Source organism: Caloenas nicobarica, chromosome 27, assembly GCF_036013445.1.
Source record: "Caloenas nicobarica isolate bCalNic1 chromosome 27, bCalNic1.hap1, whole genome shotgun sequence".
Lineage (NCBI taxonomy): Eukaryota > Metazoa > Chordata > Aves > Columbiformes > Columbidae > Caloenas > Caloenas nicobarica.
Window position 1 is genome coordinate 1,055,475 of NC_088271.1, and position 12,663 is coordinate 1,068,137.

General features: G+C 53.4%; 1 protein-coding gene across 3 annotated transcripts; it reads left to right on the forward strand.

Annotated features, from left to right (window-relative positions):
- The first annotated feature begins 1,137 nt into the window (after window positions 1-1,137).
- Window positions 1,138-12,186, forward strand: ACER1 (alkaline ceramidase 1). Of its 3 annotated transcripts, none has more exons than XM_065652500.1 (7): window positions 1,138-1,351; window positions 3,355-3,458; window positions 7,939-8,053; window positions 8,406-8,544; window positions 10,096-10,233; window positions 10,653-10,790; window positions 11,573-12,186. In XM_065652500.1, exons 2-7 carry the CDS (start codon window positions 3,366-3,368, stop codon window positions 11,739-11,741), a joined length of 792 nt encoding a protein of 263 aa, XP_065508572.1. In that variant the 5' UTR covers window positions 1,138-1,351; window positions 3,355-3,365; the 3' UTR covers window positions 11,742-12,186. The 3 variants fall into 3 exon arrangements, with proteins under 3 accessions (XP_065508572.1, XP_065508573.1, XP_065508574.1); XM_065652501.1 differs by lacking the exon at window positions 1,138-1,351 and adding an exon at window positions 3,046-3,231; XM_065652502.1 differs by lacking the exons at window positions 1,138-1,351; window positions 3,355-3,458 and adding an exon at window positions 6,547-6,631.
- Window positions 12,187-12,663: the final 477 nt, after the last annotated feature.

Below are 12,663 nucleotides of genomic sequence, written 5' to 3' on the forward strand. Positions count from 1 at the left end.
CCGGCAATCAGCCTCTCTTTATGACCTGAATGCTACTAATCGATGAATCAGGGAAGATGCGGATTCGTGACATCCTCCCCAGTTATGTATCCGCTGTGTGGCACAGGATATATCAGTGATGTTTGGGTGCTTTGCTCATGCTGAGGATGCCAGAGGTTTTGGGGTGGGAAGAACCATTCTTTTCAAAGATGTTCATACACTCCAGGCATTGTGTCTGGGCAATGATCCATCATATTTTCAAACCCACTTCTGCCACCTTGCCTGGCTGACACTGCACGTCACCTTCCTCCCTTCGCGCTGGGGTGGACAAGTCACCACTTGCTTCTCACTGAGATTCCCCTGGGGAACCGGGTACCTTCTTGCAGCATGTGAATTTGGGATTTATAAGTGAATAAGAAGCAAATTCACCCCGGATTTTCTCAACACAGACGCCACAGCGCAGCCATCTCTGGGGATTGCCTCTGATCTTCTGCTTCAAGCCGCATCGTCTGTCCCAGAAAGAAATCCAGCCCTGACTTGGTTGCATGTAACGGAGGCTCCATCATGTCATAATAAAAGCTGCTTCAGTGGTTAATTACCCTCTTATTTCAAAATATGTGTGGATTTGGGAAGCTTTTGTAAGCCCTGGCGTCTTCAGGAAGGGCTCAGGTCTCCCAGGCATGCTCCTGTTTGCAAAGTTGCCACCCTGAAGTGTCCTATTCAGCCAATTCTTTAACTAAATAATGAAGTAAACTAGCCAGAAGAAGTGTGATTTGATAATGAAATTATTTTTTATAATAAAGCAGTAGTTGGGGAAAAGCTGAGAAGCGGTTTGAGTTTAACCCCTGAAAACAAGGCAGCATCAGCTTGCTGCGTGCTTTTTGGTAAAAACAGTTTTATTGGATTTTTTAACCAGCTCTGCAAGGCAGGTTGTATGGATCAGTCCCTGCCCTGGGAAAAACAGGGTTAGGATTGGGGTGTGTGCGCCTGCGCAGGGAACCCGCCTTGGGGCACCACGGATGATTTCAGACGGCATTTCCACCCGCAATTCCAACCCTTCCAGCTCACGCTCCTCTGCCCTCCCTCCCTGCCCCTGCCCATTTGGGTGCACAGATATAAACCCTCCAGCCAAGATGTTTCCTCCAGGGGCCGGGGAGGTTTGCCCGGGGGGTGTGCGTGGCTCTGGGCTCATCCCAACGCTTTCCCTAAAGACAGAGCAAGGGTTTTTCCTTGGCGGCTGCTCCGGGTGAGCTCACACCGTGGGCGCTCCTTCAGAGCTAGAGCGGCCGGGCAGGTTACCGCTCCGGCTTTGCTAGAAACCTTGGAGCTCCTGACGCCTCAAGCCCTGCTGGCCCGGCTCGAGGAAACCCAGGTGAGCCAGGCTGGGATGGGATGGGATGGGAGGAGAGCACTCTGGTCGCTGCTTCAGTTTTTCTGATCCCTTTTTCTTCTTCTGCTTCCTGTCTCCTCCATCCCTTCGACACACCTTGGCTGATGTCTGTTCAGCCAGGAGATGGGATTTAGCACCTGCAGAAAGAGTTGTCGGGCATTGGGACAGGCTGCCCAGGGCAGTGCTGGAGTCACCATCCCTGGAGGGGTTGGACAGACGGACATGAGGTTCTCAGGACACAGGGCAGTGCCAGGGCTGGGTTATGGTTGGACTCAATGATCTTAAAGGTCTTTTCCAACTAAAATTATTCTATGAGTCTATCTTGGGCATGATTTTTTTTTTTTACCTTACACAACAACTTGCATTGCTGTAAAAGTGCAATGCAGAGCAGCAGGGATCAGGAGAGAATCACTGCGGTGTGAACAAGCACATGGAAGCCCAAGATCACAAAGAGGCAGATCCCAAACCAATCTGCCTGCCCAGCTCTTTTGTTTTTCTTCTGTAGCTGTGATCTCATCTGCTTTGGGGAACCAGCCAGTCTAGATTAAAGGGAGGGCATCATTAACCTGCCATTGTAAAAGAACGGTGGAGGTTTATCCACAAGTGAGTTTATCTGGTTGGAGGAGGTTATAGAAGAGCTTGTTGGTATTAGTGCTACGCTCCTGTGTTTTCTCCCTTCGAACTTCTTTTTGGGAAGAGAAGCAGAGGAAGCTGTGGTGGCTTCACATCACTGCACACCTACAGTAACCACTGAATTCGATGGTGTTGCTCAGCTGAGACCAGTGTAAACAGGGACTTGACTGTTTCTCCGCAAGCACAAGATAAATTGATGAGTGGTTTTAAGATAAACTTTCCTTCCTTGCACTAGACTCAAAGCTGAAAGGATTCTCAAAGGAAAAAACAAAAAGCTCTGTTTTCCACCAGTGCCTTGGGAGCTCAGAGATGCTGCTGAAGTGTTTGGTGTCACCCCGGTACCTGCTCATTCTGCAGAGCTAGAGAAGCATCCAGGGACGTAACTGCTCAGCTCCGGGGGATTTCTGTGGCTCTTGTGTACCAAACACGCAGCTGCCAGGGTTTGAACGGTGCTTCCAAACACCTCTAAGGTGGCCATCCATTTATCGGCTTCTGAAATAGCTCCAGGCTCTCAAGGGCCTGAAACAAAATATGCCAAATAGGAAATCTGATCAGAAGTTTTATTTTTTCAGATGAGCAAAAGAGGGCTGAGAAATGATGCTCAGGCTGAGGATAGGAAATTCCTCAGCATGGGGAAGAAAAACAGGCAAAAGATTAGATTTTTGTCTAGAATCCCACCTGTAAACGGGGGGACCTGGCACTGGAAAGTGCACTCGATGCCTTTCACTGGGAGAGCAGGACGGAGCTCGCACGGCAGCACACACAGCGTGCAATCGCCGCCGCCTCCCAGCGCCTCTGCCCTGCGCCCCGGGACTCGGGTGACAGCCAGGGTCTGTGCTGTGCCCCAGGCTCAGCTTGCATAAGCCCAGCTCCAGCCCTCAGGAAGATGCTGAGAAAGGACTAACGAGAACCGAGCCAATGAGCAATAAACCCGGCAGAGTTGTCCACTCCCAAAAGGTAGTTCACAGCCTACACAGTACAGGGAAGTCTTCTTGGCAGAAAGATCTGAGTCATAAAGCGAAGAGAAGGGAGAAGACGGGGTGACAAGGACGGGGCTGGAATGGGGATGCACCGCATGGCAGCAACCATCCCTGATCAGAGACGTTAATGCCGCGGATGGGGCTCTGGTGACTATTCCCAGGCTTGAGTTCAAGAACATTTGGGGAGAGAGAAAGGAATATTCTGCAATATGATATGTGCTGGGAAGAGGATGAGACTTTCATAGCAGGGTAAGGATGCTGTGCCGGAGGTGCAACGCGAGCACGTGTGTGTGCAAGGGGCAGGCAGAGCGCACGTCTCCCCTTTCCCTTCCCCGGCTGCAAAACTAACCCGCTCCTCTCCCTTTTGCAAAGGTGGCCCAACGATGCCGAGCATATTTTCCTACCAGAGCGCTGAAGTCGACTGGTGCGAAGGCAACTTCGAGCGCTCGGCGATCATTGCCGAGTACTACAACACCGTGAGTGTGGGCGCATCCCGAGGGCAGGCGGGGGCAAAAAGGGCTCCTGGAGCTGCTCTGGGAGACGAGATGCAACAACCTCCCGCTCGCTCCTTTGAACTGCCTGGTGTTGGCGGGTGCTGGTGTGGGGAACATTTTCTGAGTTTCAGGTACACCATGAGACTTTTATTGCTTATAACAGGCAGTTGCTCATAAAACGAGCTGGGGTCAGGGGTCCTTGTGGCACATGTGGGGCTGAGTTCCCAGCGAGAAAGCCCTGGCAGTGATCCTTAGCCCAGATTCGTGCGATCCTGTTATACCAGTCCTGCCGCTCTCCTGCCACCTGGGGTAAGTCTCGCACAGGGCTCGTATATTCCAGCTAAACGTACAGGAGTGGCAAAACGAGAGGCAGCGCTTGCATGAACCGTGTCGGGCAGGTTGGGAATCCGGAACTCAAGGCAGAGGAAAGTTTCACCTCCTGTGATCCCGCGTGATCCAGACTCCATCCCGCGCCAGGCCCTTGAACGCAGCCTCCGCATCTGTCTGCAGAGGACTCGGTACATACCCTGGTTCCCTGAAAATAAGACAGGGTCTTATACAATTTTTGCTCCAAAAGTTGATTACTTTTTTACATGTATAGCTGCCTGGACACTATTTAAATTGACCTTTTTAATGAACTGTAAGCAGAGCTTATTTTTGTAGTAGGTCTTATATTTCGAGCATCCTCGAAAATCCTGAAAAATCATCCTAGGGCTTATTCTCAGGGTAACAGGGTAACCAGTCATTGCAAGCACATCCTTGCACCTCAGTGCAATTACAGGCTAGCAGGCGTGTGAGGCATGTGGCTTTACAACCTTTCAAAGGTCTTGTTTACAACTTTTAGCAATTACTCTCGAACATCAGAAGTTCTTGTTCTCATGGAAATGCCTCTTCCTCTTTTTTTTTTAAAGCATTTCCTGCTTTTAATAAATTGCCTATAATAACGATAATTCCCCTCACCTGAGTCCCACAGCTCTAATTGCCCAAAGGAGGGAAGTTCGGGCTGTATATAGTCACTTCTTTTTGAGACAATTAAATAAAGGTCAGCCAGTCCAGACCAAATCCCGCTTCCCCCTGGCAGCCGGCTGGATGTGTTGTGCTGCTGCCTGTTTGCTGGCACCGCGGCCCTGCCAGGTGAGCTCGGAGCTGCAGAACCAGCGTGGAGCTGCAGAAACCACTTCGGCTCACATCAGCATTTCAAATGGAGCTGGAGATGCCAGAGGCTTTGGTGTTCTGGAGCGTCACTGGCAGCACTAGAGAGGGGCTGGTTTCCACGAGGAGCAGGAAGTCTGAAAGTGGTGGTTTTAATCAGGATTCATTCTGGGAGAGAAACTCACCCTGAAATAATTATATCAATATGGACTTCAGCATCGATTTGCCAGAGTTTCAGACTAGCTGAGAGTCCAGCCAGCTCCTTCCCCAAGGCTCCTGCACCACTAAATGAGCAGGGCTTCCCAGCGGAGCATCCTCCCCAGCGCCTTCTTCCCAACACTGCCCGGGGCTCAAGCAGGGCAGTCTTGTGCTGCTGAGAATTGCTCCGTGCCAGCCGCGCTCTCTCTCAGGTCTGCTTGGGTTGGATGCTTTTTATTAGGAATAAGCACCAAGGGTACGAGCAAAGAATGTAAACAGCATTTTTAAATACCTAATAATACACGGTGGCTAGAGATTGGTTGCGGTTTAGCAGCAAAGCACTGACTATTTATAGTGACTCAGTGACCCAGAAATTTATTGTCTTCTGGCTGCTCGTAGGAGAGCAGTGTTGTGCTCCATGAGGGCCATCAGCCAGGATCTTGTCTTTCTACCCTCATTTCTTTCCTGAAATGACTGATCCAGGATGCTGGTAACGACACCCGAATCCTCAGCAGCCTCTCTGGCAAAGCAGCAGGTGCTCTGACACCACGAATGCTTCATCGATCGACGGAGATAAGCTCAACTGCAGGTGCAAGTTACCTAGATAAGCCCAGAGAAACACTTTCAGAGCGTATCGGGCTCAGCAGCGCCGCGGCATCGCCCTCGCCTGCCCGGAAGGTCCCGCGCAGGAGCCCAGCAGCTCCTCGCGCAGAGCTCTGCCAACACCAGGCAAACAGCCCTGTCCTGCCCCAAAGCGCTGCCGCGACATCGCGACGTCAGGACGCGCAGCCTCATCCTCTGCTGCGCGGGTCGGGCAGTTCCGAACTTGCTGTACAGGTCTGCGGAGCCTGGGAGATGTTCGCTTCTGTCCCCGGCCCCGTGGGCTCTTCTGTCAGCTAAAGCTGCTTCACAGGCTTTTCAGTGAGCGAATGCGCTCCAGTGAGTCTTGCACAAATCTGCTTTCACTGCAGGAGACGCCTGTCCTGAGTAAAGACGAGCGCACGCCTTGGCTGCTCTTGCTCTGCTGCTGTGCTCACAAGCTCTGCAAACCAGCATCTCCCGTCCCAATCCATATCTGAGACTTAGAGTCATAGAATCATAGGATGGTTGCAAAACCCTCCTAACCACATTTGAGACGGAGCTTACCCCATCCTAAAGGGAAGAGGTAAGACGACAGTCACAAACCAGGGCTTGGATCCGACCCTGTGTCCCCACAGACACGGTTTTGTAGCAGCTCTCCCCTAAGCTGTGAGTTTGCTTGCTCTGCAAGGAGTCGGTTTATCTTTTCGACCCTATTGGCACAATTCCCCTGATCATCCCTCCCCTCTGCTATCTGATCTTGCACAGCTCACGCTGAATTAACGAAGCGATAACAGTGCTATCATGTAATTAATGGCGTTGCCCATTGCGGCGGCGGTTCAGCAGTCTCCAAGCCCCGCGTTTCCTCACTGCGACATGCATGCTGGCACTTGCATGCTGCTGCCTTTTCTGCAAGCATTCCCTCTCTTCTTGCTATCCCTGCTTGTCTTCCAAAAGCCTCTTGAACCATTTCACAGAAAAAGAAATGTTTGCAACACAGTTGTTACTTTAACACAGGGTTTGGTTTCTCGATCATTTCCGAATGGTTTGACCTCAAGTGTGCAAGCGGGACCAGCACTTCTCTTTTCAGAGCTGGAACGGGAACAGGCCTGGATTTGCCTCTAAGCACCTATAGAAAACCAATACACTTGGCTTGAGAACTACTATTAATTGGAGCATCAACTCGTTTCATGAAAGCCTTAGTGAAATGCAAGATTAATCTCCAGGTATTAAAGGGAATAGACACTTTACATTAGCCGTAAATTATGTTTCCCTCTGGAATACGAGAGGGTGTGTTTCACACATATGACAACATCGCCGTGATTTGCAGCCCTGTTACCATGAAGTTAAATCCCAGGGGACGTCACAAGCCAAGCGTCGGTTTTGCAGTTTTCCTGGTGCGTGAGGCTGTGGGGTCAGATTCCAGGCGGGGGGTCTGGGTCAGCACCTTCACCTGGAAGATGAAAGGAAAAGGAGCGTCAAGCTGAGATAAAAGTCACCCTGGTGACTTGCCAAATGACATTTTAGCTGATGGCTCTGCCCTGCTCTTCCAAAGCCCCAAAGAGCCGTCTGGCAGGTAGAACACAGTGCCACGGTCCCAACCTTTCATGAGCAAGAAAGATTTTTCCTGGCGGAGGCTGCGCTTCTCCATGGTATCCCTTTACTGAGCTTGGAAAATCAGGTGAAAAAGCCTGGTAAGAACCTATAGAGGGATAAGGACTACTTCAAACTCCATTCCCCCATGGCTGCGGGGTGGAGCGGGCCTGATCCAGCAGACAGGTCCAGGCTTTGGGCACTTGCTGATCCTCCCCAGCTCCCACATTTTGCCCATCAGCATCTTCTGTTCCCCGAAAAGCACCGGCAACCAGCCGGGCAGCAGCAACAGGCTGAGCCCCAGCGCCACCCACTCAGACACATCAGAGTCTGTCAATACAGCAATTCCGCAGAGCTGGAAATCAGGGCAGAATAATTTCACTGCATTAAATCGCTAGGTGTGCTTAAAGGAGGTTTATGACTTCACGTAATTACTGGTGTCCAGAAATACCTCCCCGCTCGGGGCCTCGTGGCTTCGCACCTGACGCTGCAGCACGTCACCTCCACCCTGCCCCTTCCCACCTCCCCACGTCCCACTCGCCCCGCTGCTCCCACCGCACCCACTGCCCGCTAACGATGGTTTTCCTGACTGGGTGCTCCTCACACCCACCCAGTCCAGCCAGCTGCTGGCCAAAAAGGGCAGAAGCCATCCAGGGAGATTTTTGGCAGGTCTGGGTTGACAGGAGAGGGAGATGGCTGCGAGCAGAAGGGGTTTGGAAGCTTGCTTGAAGACGCTAAACCATCACGCAAAAGGGGCACAGTTCCAGCCTGGCGCCTCGGGAAAAGCCCCTGCCCTGCGCCAAGAGTGACACCCGCGTCCGCGCGACGTTGCCCGCTAGATACCAGTATCCTCTTCACACGTGGAGATACTGAGAGCACATGGTAGGACGGGACTTGCCCAAGATCATGCAATAAACTGAACGTGCCTCTTGTTTTGCAGATCAGCAATGTGGTCTTCTTTGCCCTTTCTCCTGCCCTGCTCTACCTGAACCGGCAGTACCATCAGCACCGCCCCGTGCCCTTGTACATCATCTCTGGCCTCCTCCTCTGCGTAGGTGGGTGCCAAGGCTGCGAGAAGACCAGACAGGTTGCCAGAGTACCCGACCGTTCGCTCGTGATGCCTTTGGAGGCTGGTTCTTGGTGCCCGAGGCGCGGGGGCAGGTCGGGGTGGGAAACCCAGGAGCCAGGTGTGTTTGCAGCCCCGCGGCTGGCGGTCCGTGCTGGCTGTGCACGCACAGGAAACCCCCGCGGTGCTGAGCGGGCTGACTCGCTCAGGCCTCCGTGAACGCCACGGTCCACGTCCTGCCCTTCAGGAACGGTGTGTCCTGCCCTCAAGAGCTTCCCAGGACAGACGGGCTTGCACAAGGACGGAGCTTTGCTGACACAAGTTGTCCTTGCTCCTTGCAGGTCTCTTCTCCATGTACTTTCACATGACCCTGAGCTATGTGGGACAACTCCTGGACGAGCTCTCCATCCTCTGGACACTGGCTGTGGCCTATTCCTTTTGGTTACCAAAAACCTACTTCCCCAGGTGCATCAAGAGCAGGTATGGCCCTGAGGGACATTGGGTTGCAGGCTCTGAGGGGAGGGTGGGGACAATGGCATTGATGTGTGTGACCCATCCATCCCTCCCCAAGTCCCCAGCCAGCTCCCCTGCAAGGGGTCAGCGTGGCGCTTATTGCAGTTTGGTTTGGGACCGGACTCTCCACCAGGCAGCGGTGAAGGGAAAGGGCTGTGCTGGGCTCCCGTCGACTGGAGCTGCTTGTCTTGGCGAAGCTGCAGAGGGAGCTTTGCACGGAAAACATCAAAATTTATTAGGAAATTAAATGTTCCCGAGCACTGCTATTCAATTAGCCGTGCTGACAAACTGTTACAGCTTCTCCTGCCATGCACAGAGAGCTTTCCCTGAAGGCTGATGGGGTTTCCTGCAGGACAAGCTGGTCCGAGTTAACACCCCGCAGCTCTAAGGTGGTTTGTAGGAGGGGTGGCTGTGCTGGAGGAGCTCGGCAGAGGGGATGGGGAGACTGGGTGAGCACGGATCTGCACAAACAGGAACCCAGCAAGGCTTTGCTCGAAGGTTGGTCCCACCGGGCAGCTTTGCCCCCTGAGCCAGCCCGGTCAGAAGCCTTGCAGAGGTTTGCTCCCAGCCTGCTCTTCCCATGCCAGGGAGGAGGTCACCAGGAGTTCACTGGGAGAGGTGGCTGGGGGAGAGGGGAAGGGGCCTGGGGAGGGATTTGCATGTGAAAGGCGCCGCTGAGCGCCATTGTTGTTCAGTCAGCCCAAACCTCCACGTTTGCCCCGCTCAAGCCCCCGCTGCCGCTGCCGGGACTCCTGCTCTGCAGCCCTTCCCTCTGCAGGGCTCCCGATGCTTTTGCTTCCCAACGCTCGCCTGGTGGCACCGTGAAACTGCACGAGTTACCTCCCCAGCTGCGCTCCCGGCTCTGTCATGGACTCACAGGGGGGATTTTGGCAAAGCACGGACCTAAACAGGTACCTCAGCCTTCCTGACAGGACTAACTGCAGAGGCTGAGGTTGGCCGTGTGCAAATTTGGTTGAACTCGAAGATCTTAAGGGTCTCTTCCAACCAAAATGATGCTATGATTATATTATTCTAGACAGACTGGAGTTGCTGGAGAAGGGTTTCCTCTCTCAAGCAATGAGAAGGACCTCTCCCATCCCTAGCACAGAATCATCATAGAACAGTTTGGGTTGGAAGGGACGTTTAGTTCAACCCCCCTGCCATGAGCAGGGACATCTGCACCAGCTCCGGTTGCTCAGAGCCCCGTCCAGCCTGGCCTGGGATGTCTCCAGGGATGGTTCAGCCACCACCTCTCTGGCCAACCTGGCCCAGGCTCTCACCACCCCCAGGGCCAACAATTTCTTCCTCATGTCCAGCCTGAATCTCCCTCCTTTAGTTTAAAACCATCGCCCCTTGTTCTATCACTGTATGCCCTTGTGAAAAGTCCCTCTGCAGCTCTCTCCTTAAGGTACTGGAAGGCCTCTCTGGAGCCTTCTCCAGGCTAAGAACCCTTCCATACATCATCCTTCCATACTTTGCACCTTGGGGGCACTGACACTCACTCCCATCTCCCTTTAGGAAGCATTTCTTCTGGTTGACCGGTATCACCACCGTCGTCAGTACCTTGATGTCCTTCGTCAAACCTGCTGTCAACGCCTATGCACTCAACTGCATTGCCTTCCACCTGCTGTACCTGATGTGGCGGGAGCTCAAAAAGTAAGGAGGTGGCTGAGGGGGGTGATCTGCAGGTCCATTGCATGCTCCTGGTAGGAACACAAATGGCCGTGATGCTGCACGACAGTGAATTGAGCCCAAGTCTTCATCAGCCGCATGTTGGACTATCAGCTTTGCAATGAGTTGGGGGAGATTTGGGAAGCAGTGTGGGGTTGGGAGAACCCACCAGGATCTGGGGAGAAAGGCAGGAGAGCCTTGGCATCTCCTGGCATCATCCTCACCCACAGAAAGTCAGAAAGCCCCTCTTCTAGCTTGTCCAGCTCTGATGAATACTCTCCAGAAGAAACTCCCCGGGTTTTGCCCTGTTGCATTAGCATTTGCAGACAGGAACCAGCCCTCTTTAAAACCCCCTTTCCTTCCAACGCAATCCTCCGCTCCCTCTCTCTCGCTGTGTCTTCCAGGTGCAACGACAAGAGGGTTCATCGGATGGCCGCGGTCATGGTGGTGTGGTGGGTGCTGGCCATCAGCAGCTGGATCAGTGACCGCTGGCTCTGCGGGCTCTGGCAGGCCATCGGCTTCCCCTACCTCCACAGCTTCTGGTAAGGGCTCCAGCGTGGAAGCAGGTACCCCAGCCCAAACGTTTCAGGAGCTAAGGAGCTACAGCGGAGGAGAGGTGACAGCAGGGATGTGATACTCAAGCAGGGAGCAGCTGCATCTCTGCCCAGCCCTCTCTCCCTTTTCTCTGTTGCTATTGATGCTGCTCCTCGCGCTGGCTCCAGCCCAAGGATTTAGTCCTAATCACTGCTTACTATCCCTGACCTCCTCCGCACCAGCCGAATGGTGTTTTGCAAGGGAAATTGTTCCAAAAGTCCCTCCAGGTAAGTAACGTGCCTTCCAAGCGCTGCTTTTGCTCTCAGGAAGCTGTGTGAAGTGCAATGTTCTTTGAGTTATTTTAACAGCCAAAGTGAAAGACAGTGGTTTGCTTGGAAAAGACATTTCAGTGCGTGGTCAAGTGCGGCTCTAAGTGCTGCACATAGCGCACGTTCTCAGATTCATCCTCACAAACCACTGGGATGACTGGGACGGACACCCAGCGCTGCTGGGCCAGGCCAGGCAATGTGGAACGAGTGCTTTGGGTTTAAGCCCCCTATGTCACCCCATCTCCTCCACCCAAGGAATTGCGCCCCCCAGCTCACAGAGCTCTTCTAGGAGTTCCCCGTGGGCAGGACCCGCACTCTCTGCAACCCTCATGTATTGCGGGATTGGGACTTTGCCTGTCATTGCCGTACCCCCGGCTCAAGCCACGCGGTGGCAATGCCAGCTGCAGGAGGACCAGATGGAGTCACCCCTGTCCAACACATTTTTTCGGTTTCCTCGCCAGGCATGTGCTGATAGCCATATCCCTCCTGTACTGCTTCCCACTGGTCATCTACTTTGACGTCAGGCACGAGATGCCGTCGTTTAAGCCCAAGCTGGGGTACTGGCCCAGCGACTCGTGGCCTGTCGTGGTGCCGTACATCGCCCTGGAGGAACCCCTCAAGCAGTACTAGAGCCGGGTGCCCTCAGGCATCCCTCAGGTATCCCTCGGGTATCCCTTGGGCACGGGGTGCGCGACATCTGCACGGGGAACACCTCAGCTGCGCACTGCTCCTCGGACAAGGGCAATGTGGCTATCGGATGGGTAGGGAGCAGCCGAGGCCTCGTGGTGCCGGGCATGAAGCAGTGTGGGAGCCCACAGGTGCCTTGGAAGACTCTGCCCAGGCTGGTGTCCAGGGAACTGAAGATCCTCCAGCAGATCCTCACTGAGAAGGGGAGACGGCGCTTCTTCTGTGTCTTCTGCATCAGCCAAGTGGCAGCACCCCTTGCTGACAAGGGCACAGCAGAGAACACAGAAGCCAAACTGGTGACAGCTGGGTTTCTTGGGGGTGCTCTAATTATTATTATTAATTTTATTTATTGATGTATGTGGTCTTGCTCAGGAGAGCTGTGCATTAAAGCTATGGACATTGATTTGCACTGAGCCCCTTTTTTTCCCCTGACCACATCGAATCCCCTGTTATCTCCTAGTCATTCCCACAGGCAGGGCAGCCAAAGCTCCCTTTGACCCTAAAGAGAAAGCCCAAAAGAGGTTCTGCTGGCCCAGATCCTGGGGTGCTCTACCCCTTCTTCATCTCGCAGTGCCTCTTGTTCCTCCCCAGCTCTGACAGTCTCCCATGGCTATTTGGAGACTCCTCTGCTCGCCAAAAGTGCTGACTGGTGGCAGGGAGTGAGGTCAGGAGCCAATACATTAAGTAAACACATTGGTACATTTGCAAGAGCAAAGAGAAGATGTAGAACCTCGGAGAAAGACCACTGCCGTGCCATGGGTGCAAAGCGACACCTTCCACGGCGTCACGGTGAAGGATTCGCTCTCGTGGTGACGGGACACACTTCTGTTCTCTGAGTGTTGCTGCCTTACCATGACAAGGTGAA

Coding starts and splice junctions, on each gene's coding strand:
- ACER1 (XM_065652500.1), top strand. CDS start 3,366: ATGCCGAGCATATTTTCCTACCAGAGCGCTGAAGTCGACTGGTGCGAA. Junction 3,459..7,938: donor TTGCCGAGTACTACAACACC/GTGAGTGTGGGC, acceptor CTTGTTTTGCAG/ATCAGCAATGTGGTCTTCTT. Junction 10,234..10,652: donor ATGTGGCGGGAGCTCAAAAA/GTAAGGAGGTGG, acceptor TGTGTCTTCCAG/GTGCAACGACAAGAGGGTTC.